This window comes from Poecilia reticulata, linkage group LG1 (assembly GCF_000633615.1).
Source record: "Poecilia reticulata strain Guanapo linkage group LG1, Guppy_female_1.0+MT, whole genome shotgun sequence".
In the NCBI taxonomy this organism is placed as follows: Eukaryota; Metazoa; Chordata; class Actinopteri; order Cyprinodontiformes; family Poeciliidae; genus Poecilia; species Poecilia reticulata.
In genome coordinates this window covers 5,561,369-5,574,144 of record NC_024331.1, presented here as the reverse complement: position 1 = coordinate 5,574,144, position 12,776 = coordinate 5,561,369, and the positions used below count along the sequence as shown (strand labels likewise).

General features: G+C 39.9%; 1 protein-coding gene across 5 annotated transcripts in view; it reads left to right on the top strand.

Annotated features, from left to right (window-relative positions):
* Nucleotides 1–1,245: 1,245 nt before the first annotated feature.
* The window catches only part of LOC103477276 (SUN domain-containing protein 1), a 17,767-nt gene continuing 6,236 nt past the window's right edge, over nt 1,246–12,776 (top strand). The window contains exons 1-9 of one of the 5 annotated variants that reach the window (XM_008430328.2): nt 1,246–1,565; nt 6,002–6,079; nt 7,376–7,452; nt 10,150–10,258; nt 10,360–10,454; nt 10,661–11,029; nt 11,118–11,177; nt 11,810–11,869; nt 12,253–12,341. In XM_008430328.2, the coding sequence (XP_008428550.1) occupies nt 1,558–1,565; nt 6,002–6,079; nt 7,376–7,452; nt 10,150–10,258; nt 10,360–10,454; nt 10,661–11,029; nt 11,118–11,177; nt 11,810–11,869; nt 12,253–12,341 (945 nt within the window). In that variant the 5' untranslated portion in view covers nt 1,246–1,557. The other 4 variants (XM_008430639.2, XM_008430407.2, XM_008430561.2 and 1 more) reach the window with 4 other exon arrangements.

Genomic DNA, 12,776 nt, shown 5'->3' with positions numbered 1-12,776 from the left:
TTGTTTTATTTTTACAAGCACCTCTGACTGCATTCAGTTTTTGTGCACTTCTACCTCATCTTGTGTGTCTGTGTTGCCCTGTGATGGACTGGCAACCTGTCCAAAGTGTCCTCTGCCTCTCACCCAGTGACCGCTGAAGATAAGCACCAACCATACCCCTCCCAAACTCCCTGTGACCATGCAAGGGTACGCGGGTCTAGACAATGGATGGATGTATAGTAACAAGTCAACCACAAACACTTTCACCATACCCCATATTTTTATGGAATAACGGTAAAATTAACTGGTAAGATGAATAAACCATGACAATTCTGAYATTTAAACAAAATAAATTCTGGCATTTAAATGATCTTAAATTTGATCATTTGAAAACTAAATGGGAGTTCTAGATCTGTAGCAAACGTTTATGTCTTTGATCTGTCTTAGCTAAATGGCTCCCCCTTGTGACAGATGGTTTAAATTRCAGCGGGCATACGGGGATACCAGCTACCGACCCCYAACAGCATGACGTCGTTTGGTAGCATTGGTAGCTGCTTACTGCTGGGAAATGCAAAAGCGTCACCGGAAGCAGTTTGAAAGTGAACAACATCACCGGTGTGGTCGTGTACAGCTGCAGATAAATAAATAAATAAATAAATAAAATATATAGAAGGGGGCTGGCTGTGGTCCACATTTCCGGTGAGATATATATTTTTTGCTTTAACTGATCACATAAATCAATATTACACTTGATGGTTGTTAATTTATTAAATAATAGTAATAATAAACGGCTATCCATTGTTATGCATTACTGCAGTTGCAATACAGAAAATAAAGAAGAAAAGAATACAAAAATAAACTACATAAAAGCATCTAAAGCATTAATGCTGAGAAGTCTTCACTTAGAGCGYTTAATTTAACTATCACAAGTATGAATTTCACATTAGTTTTCAATTGCTATGTGTCAACTACAAAAGAGCGACAATTAAAAAATACTAGCGGAAGGACGGCAATTGAAAGATAAGCAAACAATATTAATAATAAAAGTGCCACTGTCAAATTCCAAAATGTTAACTGGTACTAGCAAACAAGAGTAGATGTACCTAATACTGGCAGTTGTTCACAGCCTTTTCTAAATTATTTTATTGTACTTTATTTGTTAGCTGTAACGTTTCACTTGTCTGAACTACTTCTATTATTAGTATTACTATTATCCTCACAAACGTCTTTATTTTGAAAATCTCACCCGGAAGTCTGTTTTAGCCTGTTAGCTTGACTACTGTCAACAAGCGGCGAAGCGAAGCCATCCCAACGACCGTCAGTGCTTGCACCGCAGCTTTACTCTGCTGTCATGGTATCCAAAATTAAAACCTAACTTAATGAAATACAACGCAGTTTAGTTTTAGCTTCGGCTATTTCGTAGCAGAAACTTGAGCGGGATTATGACGCTTTAAATGAAGCTTAATGGTTGAGTCTAACCTTCCAGAAAGAGGATTATCATCTCCTGAGCAACTGGAAACTGACAGTTGTGTTGGCTGTTAGCGACTTGTTCTGTTTATCTGCGGCAGACGGCTCTACATGACGAGGTAAGTTATGAACGCCCAGTAAACAACCGCTCCTCGTGCCGTGACACGGTTTGCGTTTAGGTTTCACACACTTTCTCCGCTTCATGTGTCCACCACATTGTTCTTCGTGATGCTACTTTTGTCGGTTGGGCWCCCTGCTGCGTTCATGAACCACCCCGGCTTGTGGATACTGTGCTGCTTTATTTTATAAACATGTGCAGGCATTTCAAATCTGGATGTTTAAATTTATGTAAAATTTAAATGAAAAAAGACCATTATTTCCAACTTAACGGTTAAAAAAATAGATCTAAAACAATATCAGTATTTTTATGTGGAAAAGTAATTTATTAGAAGAAAAAAACCTGCTTAAATTAGCATTTATTGTCAAATTTATATTAAAAACACTAGTTGATCCTTTATAATTTTAAGCTAGAGTTATTCAGAGCTATTGTAGAGGGTTCAAAGACCCACAGGTTGCAAATATGTAAGATTTTAAATTTGAGTTTGTAAAAAATAAATTTTGGACTCAATAAAACTCACTGAAACAGTCTGTAATTTAGCACAGTAATGATTTACTATGTTGCTCACACACAATTGACATGAACACAAACAAAAAAAAAACTCTTCGTGTACAGTTCAAAAACATCACTCCCTCTTGTGGTGCCCCCTACAGTGTGTCATCCTGGGCTGTTTTTGTGTTGTAGCGTTTCCTTAGAAACGCAGCACCACTGTAGGGGTTTTCCTGAAAATGTGTTTAGTTGTCACACATATGTGACAACTAAACACTGTATCATCCTGAAAATTAAATAAATATATAAAACTTGGTGCAGAACGTCACTGCACCGATTTAGATCCAATCTGGCTACAGCAAAAGAACAGCTGTGCCTTACTGGAGCACAAATGGTTTGAATACATTCCTTATTACCAGGCACGGCTCCAAGGTCTCAAGTAGTTTGATTTCCAATCTAGAAGCACAATTATTCATTCATTCCCAAAAAGAGCCACAGAGTAAGCAAAATGAGACGGAAGAATCAGAAATAAACACAAAGAGGTGAAAAACGACAAAATGATGATGCAGATTCACAAGACTTTTAACCTTTAATATCAAATGTTAAATATAGCCATATTTGAAAACACATCCAGATGAATTTCAAAATTAAACAATGTATGTCCACAATATTGTCATGGTTTAGACAACACGTGGACTCCTGTTTGAACTAAATTATTATTAAATTACTAGGTATAATGATGAGGGCCTTGTACTTTTTCACATGACAAGCTTTATGAGGCACATAATATTCGGCTCATAAAGCTGATTCTCATTTGGTTATTAGGTTTACGACCTAACAACACAAAAAGACCAAAATAATAGTAATGGTTGTTATAGTGGGCTGCACAGTGGTGCAGTTGGTAGCACTGTTGCCTTGCAGCAAGAAGGTTCTGGGTTCGATTCCTGGCCCGGGGTCTTTCTGCATGGAGCTTGCATGTTCTGTGTGTGTGTGTGTGTGTATGGTTGTTTGTCCTGTCTGTCTCTATGTTGCCCTGCGACAGACTGGCGACCTATCCAGGGTGAACCCCGCCTCTCGTCCGAAACGTTAGCTGGAGATGGGCACCAGCACCCTCACTGACCCCACCAAGGGACAAGGGTGTATAGAAAATGGATGAATGGATGGGTTGTTATAGTGCAATTATCCCATTTTTAAAAAATCTGAAAAACTGCTGTTATTATATCTTTATACAACTTGGTTCTTTATTACTTTTTGGTGAAGTTACTATTGCTTCTTTGGATCTTCCACAGTGACCTATGAGGTTATCCTTCCATGAGGAACTACCCTAAACAAACACCAGAGCTACAATGAAATGGTTAAGATCAAAGAGTTTTCATGTGTTTTTCWGGTGATGTATGAGAGTTAAAGCTTCAGTGCTGGATTCACTGATTAGCCCATCTGCTGCTTATTGTAAACCAGAACAAAGAAAACTACCCATTGCCACAGACAAAACCAGAAAGCAACTATAGAAAGTGAGAGAATGCAAAGGAAACATCTGGATGGCACTGATGTAAACAGAATTTATTAGGTAGCAACCAGATCCAAGCGCTTCTGTACCTTCTACGCTGCTTTCAGGGTAACCGAGGAGACGACTTCTTTGTGTTTGAGTCATATTTCACTGGCATTGTCCCAGCAGTGTTGGCCACATCCTCCGCTATTTACCAGCCAGTTTGGCCCTGATTAAAACCAATTCACTGCATTCCATTCTAAGTTTGCCCCTTCCAACTGTACTCACATTCTTCCAAGATGTTTTYCCTTTTCCCCCGCCCCTTCTTTTTCCATTCAAGTTAAACCTAAAYGTTCTCTGGCTGTTTTTCTGGCTGGCAGTGTTACCCTCCATTCACTTGCCTTCTGTGGTTTTGTTTCTTTTCCTCTAAAAAGTTCTTGTCTACATCCCTCTTTCATCTTAACCTTTTTTCGTCATTTTATCCACCCATCTTTTTTGTGACCTGTTTCTTCTTTTTTTCGTTTTTCGTCTAGCCTTTTAACAGTCTGGTTCTCACTCTTTTTTTTTTCACCTCTCTCTCTCTCATGCCATTTTTCCGTCTTCGTGTTTTGCCAGTGTCAACAGTTGGGCTCTCAGACCCAGCAGAAACGCCTCACGCTGCCTGCTGCTGAGTTTAAAATGTTACTCTTTATGTGCAAATTGCCCTGTTATTTCTCACCTAATTCCTCATTCGGGCCAGTGGTTTATAAATGTATTGCATTTTTTGTGGTTGTTGCTTTGTTTTACTTTTTTTTTTTTTTTTCACAGACAAATGTTGAGACCAAAATAAGGAGCATAATGTCCTGAGAGAGAATCAATTTCATTATCTCATTAGATGCTTGGTTTGCTGCTAATCTTGTTTGAGGAGAGAAACCAGAAGTGTAAATACACCATATAAAAAGATATGCCTGCTTTTTTCCCTCTCAGTGTTTGAAGTTAAATCCCTTGTAATTACCAAAATTGTTTCTATTTGCTAAATATCACAATAATGAGGGAATGAATATGTCAGAGTTATTGATTAATTTCTTTAAAACCAGAAGTTTATATGCATTTYCTGAGTATTCAGTAGTGTTGCCTTTGAACTGTATGCCTTCGATCAAATGATTTGGGTTTCCTACCATCAGCTTATAACAATAGTTTGTTGGAGTTCTGGTCCATTCCTCCAGACAGATCTGGTGGAACTCAGTCCGGTCTGTATGTTGTTTTGCTCTCACRTGCCTTGGCAGATCAGCCCACAAATTCAGTTTAGATCAAGACAACCCCTAAAAAATAACTTTGTTGTCCTTAAGACACTTTGGAACCACTTTKGCTGCATTCTTTGGGCCATTATCCATTTGGACAATTCATTCATTTTAACTTCCTGAYTGATATCTTTAGATGTAGCTTCAATAGTGCCGCTTAATGTTCTTCCCTTGTGATGCCATCTATTTTATGAAGTGCACCAGCTCTTCCCCAGTCTTGGGATGGTGTTGATTGGGTACAAGCATCTGTTTTTTTTTTTTTTTTTGGGGGGAGGGGGGGTTCCTCCAAATGTTTTGACAGTCATTATGTCCAAGCAGTTCTACTTTAGTTTCATCAGACCACAGGACATATCTTCAAGAACAAAGACCTTTGTTCCTTTGTGAAACTGCAGTCTGTCATTTTAAGTTAGTTTTGGAGAAATTGCTTCCTCTTTGCTGAGTGGCCTTTCAGCCCAATGACACCACTTGCGCCAGCATCTTCACAAAGCCTTTGACTTTTGTTGTGCTGGCTTTTGACTTTTAATCAGGCACTTTCTTTGGATTCTGATTTACTTCTTCGAAGGTAGATTTTGTACCCAACCTTTTTGTGCTCCTGGTGCCTTGAAAAAGTATTCACATTTGGGATGTTACAACCACAACGTGTTGGGTGTGTAGGTATGCAGTCGGTTGCCTGTTGAACCAACTTCATTCCAATTGGTGCTGAATATCTTTTTGGGTATTTCAATGTGTTCTTGATTTGATGTAGAGTTGGAGAGCCTGTAATATCAACAGGACAGTTAAAAAATGGGAATTACACAAGTTTTGTCCTTTTATTCAACACATAGTACAAACCTTACAAAGCCCAGTTGAACAGTTGTCCTCTCATCATACATAAAGTCTAAGAGTCTATGTAACACATTATCATAAATAATTGCTTAATTTCTTACTGTGACAGGCTTAGTTCCAACAGTCCAAAATCTGGAAAAGGGGACAGATTATCTGTGAAAGAAAAGCAGTAATGTCACCCTGCTTCACATGTATTTGTGTGAAAAGACTGTGCTGCTCATTCTGGATAAAGTCCCCTTTTGTCTGTTTTTGCACATGATCCCTGGTAGAACTTAAATCAGATTTTTTTTTTCCCCAGGGGAATGTTTTCATCTTCCTGACACTGTTTTCTGTTCACATTTTCACACGTCTGCACAGGCGGTTCTGTACGAGGCCTGGAACCCCGTCTCGCCTTTTCATTACAAATACGACTGTCCAACGATTTGAGAAAGAGCGGTGAGTTGTTGTGTTTTGTCTGGCTTTGCAAGATGCAGCTTTTAAAGAAGAGATTAAGCTTTGTGCTGAGGTATCAGGTCATGCTGACCGGGGAGGGAGTTGGCATGTCCACGAATTACAGTGCAAATTGCTCCATCAGTTCATTTTCAGATGCATTAAGAAAAGGAAATGCTAAAACGGTTTTCTTTTCTTTGCTGTTGCTGTGGAGTCCAAATATTTTGAAACAGTTTTATCTCTATTGTCAGATAGGATCAGTGTTATGGTTTCAAAAATATGCTTCAACTAGAAATGGCATCATTTTGCATCTCTTTTTTTTGTTGATCAGTTGAGTAGCCTTTTCATCAAATACTTTTTTTTATAATAGAGTAACTTCTTGGATGTCTACTTTTTACTTTTATTTGAGTAAAAATATGTTGATGTAGTTCTGCTCTTAAGTACAGGCTTTTAGTACCTCAGTAAGTAATGAAGATGTAAATAATTCTCCTTTTCTTGTGGAAGCTGAGATAATTCACTTTTGAATCATAATTTTAAAAGCAAAATTGATAAATATTGCCATTCTGACCCACCCAAAAGATGTTCAGTTAGAGAAAAATGAATGTACAATGCCTTGATGAATCAGTATTTTTTTTTACCCACCTGTAGTTTACTGTCCATCGTATCAGAATGACCTTCTCCTGTTGCCTCTGTTGAAAATTTGATAAGATATAAACAATGAACGCTTCCATGCAAATGAATACATTGCACGAGAATCCTGGTCTTTATCATGAGAGAGGGGGGAAAAACTATTAATATCTAATCCCTAAACTCTACCTCAGTGTTGTTTAGTGTTACTGTAGCAGTTCTGACCTTTATTCTTCAATGTGAAGATGTATTCCACAGTGTGGAGTCACGCCTGTGTGTGCGACATGGTTCAGAAGAGAAACACACACTGTCCTGTTGTTATTTATTGTAAACAGAGAAAGGCCTGTTTCCACTGCACTGGAAGGCACAGTTAGCATGGTGATGCTATTACTGTCTGCTTGCATAAACATCACCTCTTCCTGGTTTACCTTTTTTGCTTTAACTCGGCGGCGGTTGATAAACAGACAGAAGGTAATGTTAAGCCTTTAAGCCAGACAAGATCTCATTGGAAAAAATGTTTGTGTCTCATTTTCCTACTAATGCTAATTAGTCAATATGAAATGTTTGGACGACAGTGTTTTCTATGTGCATGCGTGCTGTCATACAGACTTCCTGTCTGTTGGGTCGGGACTGCCACAGCTTCCCCTTCTGTCATCATCTGCCGCTCTTTTTTAGTCAGTGTTGTAGTTGCGCTCGGCTGCACATTCGAACCCACGTTAGTGACTTCAGGATTCCTGCCAACTTTGACCAGGGTAAGAATTTAAGACAATACGAGTTTCTTTCTCTGCTGAAAGTTTGACATCTCGGTTACGTTCTCGTGAGTTGAGCGTTGACTGTCTCTCTGCTGGTTAACACCCTGTCGAGAAGATGGGCTGATGATTAGAACCGGGTTCTTTCTAAGTCTTCGTCTGTTTGAATTACTAAGTTGTAAGTAACTCTGCTCAAATGAGTTTGGTCAGTTTATGGGTCTATTAATATATGGCCATAATGACACCCACAGCTCTGGGAGCCTGTAGTTACAACTTTAGCTCTTCTTAGCATGCTAATGTGTTTCCACTAATGGAGCTTGCATTAAGGTTCATGCTCCTTTTGCTTTTTCTCATTTTATAGCCACAAAATTGAATGTATTTTGAATTTTATTTGATGCACAAACTCAAAGTAGCACATTTTTGTGGAGTGGAAGTATTTATTGTACAGCACATTTCAGCAACACATGCAGTTCAAATTGCTTTACCTGATTAAAAATATAACAATTATGAACATAAAACATCACATTTTCTCAAATGCCATAATCTAAAGTCATTATAGTAAAATATTGGAATGAAGACGAGAACTCTCAGTTTTCAATGTTCCAGTTAATATTGACCAAAAATAACTTTAAACAGATGGGGTTTTGACCTTGCTTTGAAGGAACTCAATGTTTCGGCTTTTTTGCAGTTTTCTGGACATTTGTTTCAGATTTGTGGTGCATGAAGGCAGACCGCTGCTTCTCCGTGTTGGGTTCTGACTCCGGGTAAGCAGAGACTAGAACCAGAGGGAGGTTTACACAAGGACAACAGCTCTATGACGTATTTTTGTTCCACGCCATTCAGTGATTTGTGAACTAACAACAGTATTTTAGAGTCTATCCTCTGAGCTACAGGGAGCCCATGTAGGGACTGAGATGATGTGAACACAAGCAGCAATGTTCTGGATCTGCAGAACATTGCAGATCCAGCTGTCAGATTAACTTCTTAGGCAAACCTATGAAGAAACTATTGCAGTAATCAATGCGACTAGAGATAAATACATGTAAGAGTTTTTCTAGATCTTGCTGTGACATTAGACCTTTAATCCTGGAGATGTTCTTCAGGTGACAGAAGACTGACTTTGTGACTGTCTTAATGTGACTCTGAAGGTTCCGGTCAGAGTCCATCACTACCCCAGATTTCAGGCCTGATCCGTAGTTTTTATCTGTGATACCGAAGCTGTATGCTGACTCTAGATTATTCCTCTCAGTTCCAAAGACAGTAACTTCAACATATCAGGTGTGTAGTTTTAACGTAGAGCTCACCAGAGCGTTGGCACAGTCAGATGTAAAGCTGCGAGCAGTTTACTCTGCTTATCTTCACTGTGAGAACACATCTTTAACCAATCGGACCGCACAGCTTAAAGTTGCTGTTGCATCATCGTTGGGATTCCTTGTGTTACTGGTGTTACTGTTTGAGCTTATCCTGCAAGTGTGACCACAAGCTAACAAAGCAGCTGAGACCAGGTTGCTCCCTCCTTCTATCAGTCTTTTTTGATTGATTGATATTTTCCTTTAAGTTCACCGGCTCTGTTGAGGTCTGCAGGAGGTACGTGTGTGTTTTTGTTTGCATCACATCGCAAGAACAATTGTTTGCATGTCCTGTACAGTTGCGCTTATGTACTCCTGCTGTGTAACCCCAGGGTGTGGGCAGTATTAGTTGGATTACACATGCGCAAGATTAACTGCAAAAGCGCCTTTTAAAGACTTAACTGTTGGCATGGCTACCACCACCACTGCTGTTTTATGTTTCACTGCTGCTGTGCCACCACAGCGTGTTGCTCCTTCTACGGTTGTATCCACTACTATTATTATGGCTGTGTGAATGAATTATTATTATTATAAATTATTAAACTACTCCCAGCTGGGATGTGGAGAGTCTGCATGTCTTTCCTGTGAGCATGGATTTGTTGTTAAAATCAATTTCAGTTATTGATAGTAAATAAAATAAAAAAATCAATCGGTGTGATCGTAAATGTATTTTTTACTAATTTCTCCTTTGTTCACGGAAGGATCAGTAAATATCAGTAAATTTGAAGATATGATTAAATGCAGTTACTGTGTAAAGTTTAGTAATACAAACCACACTATTTTTAAGTAAGTGTTGTCCAGAAGACGCCTGTTTCAAATGGGAATTTTTTTTAAGAACAATGTGTTTGTGGCGCTATGAATGCTGAGCCATGCAGTCACCTGAAAAATAGGTAATACATAGTTATTGTTGTTTTTTTTTTTTGCATAATCTTTATCGTTATCATGATAGTTCCACAAAATATTGCAATAAAATTCTAAGTCTATATCTCCCACTCGTTATATATTGTCTTTAACTGATATTTACCAATCTTTACTACCCTTCTGACATCTTGAAAAGAAACAGGCAGCCTGCTGGCTTCACCATTGCTTCCCACAATTCTTTGCTACATCACTGTTACTGTCACATGACCAAACATGACGAACCTTTTCCTTTTCCCGTCTAGAAATAAACAGCAACAAGATTTAAATAATTAGCAGTTGTTAATATCGACTCCATTTTATTTATCAAACTGAAACCGATACGTTAAAACTGACTAATTTCAACCAATGCCGATGTTAGTGCCGATATATTGAATATCGCTAGTAAAACTACCTTTCTTAATCCTATGATTTCTTCATCATATCTCTTCAGTCATGGCTCGTAGGAGTTCTCGCCTGGTGTCTGGTGGCTACTACCATTCAGATGAGGAATCCGACTCCAGCAGTGTGACCAACATATCCTACAGAGAAAACCCTGTCAAGCAAGTATCTCCAGTATTTATGTGCAAAGCATAGATTCTGGCTTGGAAATCCAACTCGAGTCCCATGTGTGATTGTTCTCTGACAGCCATTTGTCCTCCAGGGTTTTCAAGAAGAAGTCCGGAGGTCGGAGGTCGGCTTCCCGCACGAGCAGCAACTGCAGTTCTGCCAGCCCAGAAACTCCGGTCCCTGAGCCAGGCCAGTAGACTCTGTGACTCCTGAACATTTAGTCAGATCTCTGTTGTAGAGCTCTTTTCAAAACAGCAAAGCTAAATAATTACTAATTTAACAAAACCATAATAATTAGACAGCTAATTAAATGTCCTGTCGTCCGTCACACTGAGGAAGCACCATCCATGTGGGAATGGGACAATCTGACACGACAGCTCTCTGTTCCCTTCCAGGTCTGACGGCAGGGAGCGCTCCCACCCTGTCGCCCCTGAGGAGCGTCACCTTCGCCCCCACCTCGCCGACCCCTCGGCCGGCTCTGACTCCGTCGCCTCCTCAGAACCACACGTCCAAGCGATGCTACTCGATGACCCCGGAGAGGAGCTCTTCTCCTGGCCACTGCAGCACTGGCCTGCAGCCCAGATCCAAAAACAAGGAACAGAGTCAAAGTGGCGTCGACAGCTCAGGGTACTCGTCTGCCGAGGGCCCCTACAGGAAGCCTTCACCTGCTCCCAGCACAACCAGAACCCTGCCCGGCAATAGTGGTGCAGCTCCCAGTCCAGGATACAGGAGCAGGATCAGTGGTGCCTTTTCTAATCTAATGAGTGAGTACTACTTTGTGTTTTGTGTGCGTGCGTGTGTGTGTGTTTCTGGAGAACCCTAATGAAAGTCTTTGTCTCTACTCTGCAACAGATTCAGCCTCAGTGATGGCTGCTCATGCACACAGAAAAGTGCTTCATCTCACATCTTCAGGTTCGTCATCTTCAGTTGTGTTTCCACTGACCATACAAGTTCACATTTCGAAAATAAATTAGCTTAATGGAAACACATAATTTTTAAACTTTTTTTTTTTTACTAAAAAGTTTTGGCGCTAGGGTAGATAGAGGTAGGGTTTTTTTTTGTTGTTGTTTTTTTTACCGTATTGGTATTTTGCAAAACTGCTAAGTTTGCCATGAGAAGACAAGCAGGTTTGTCATCTATTGCTTTGTTTGGGGACATAGTGAGATTTATGGGCGTTCTAGAAACAGACAACAAAGGTTCTGATTTGGTATGTAAAATACCAAAATACTTTGGTGTGCAAAAAATAATTAAAGCAATTTTTACACCTTACAATCTAGAAATAAACATCGGTTGTCGATATCGGACTGATGCGTTAAAAAAGTGACTAACAATAACATCGGACAGTAACAATATTATTGCCGATGAATGGTGCATAACCTAGACAACGGCAGTATTTTTATTACTTTTTAACATCTGCCTGTGGATCATAAGCTGCTTTCACATGCCAATATTTATGTAAAAATTGCTTCTTGTGATTTTTCTAGCTTATAAAAATATCTCTGTAAGTAAAACATGAGTTCTCTTTCTTGCATCTAACGATTCAGTCAGGGACCGGACGAAGAAGGCTCTCCTGCTGGCCCTCCTGCTCCTCATCATACTTCTGTGTAAGTTACGCCAACATTCAACGTATCTGAGCCTGCTTGGTTATCTGGTTGATGTTTCAGTCTCGTGTTAAAGACACTAACATTATTCTAGCAGATCTGTGGAGATCTCTGCAGATCACGTTTCTTTTTAATGAAAGCAGGACACGCCCTTTTGCGGCGCTGCTAGAGCCGCTGTCGTGTGAAGGGCTTAAAGTGATCGAGAGCAGGGTTTTCCCCAGGAAATCAGAGGAGGTGGCAGGGTCTGACTCAAAGCAGCCGTGTTTCATGTTCCACCCCACAGTGACCCAACGTGTCACGCAGCAGTTCAATGACGCTGTAGTTACTGTGTGTTTCTGACTGCCTTATCTGAAGCGTTGTTTTTCCCTCTTTATTTTTTTCTCCAGGTATTTGGTTGCTTCTTCCTTTTTTCACCTCTTTCGTCATTCGCACACAACCCGGGATTCAACCCAGCACCTTCCACACAACTGTGGTGGTAGGACTCGGCTACAGCTTGTGTGCTTCTCTCTGTGTGTCTGTGCTGGTTAAGCCGGTTTCCACGGTGCCCTGCTGGGAAAAACTATTCTTTCCTCTTACAGATTTGTTCTGTTCTCACTAGAGATGCACCGATCTGATATTAATATCGTTATTGAAATTAATTCTAGATTTGGTTTTTGCGACAATGTGGCTGATCAATAAGAGTCAATCTATTGACTTGGTCTATTGTTAGACCCAGTTTTAAAAAGTAGGTCAAGGTCAGTCCAACGCAGTATTAAAAATGTAATGGGAACTGGAGGGACTGGGGCTGAACAGCTGTATTGTCATAACAAAACCATTAACCAGGGATGGATGGATGGATGGATGGATGGATGGATGGATGGATGGATGGATGGATGGATGGATGGATGGATGGATGGATGGATGGATGGAT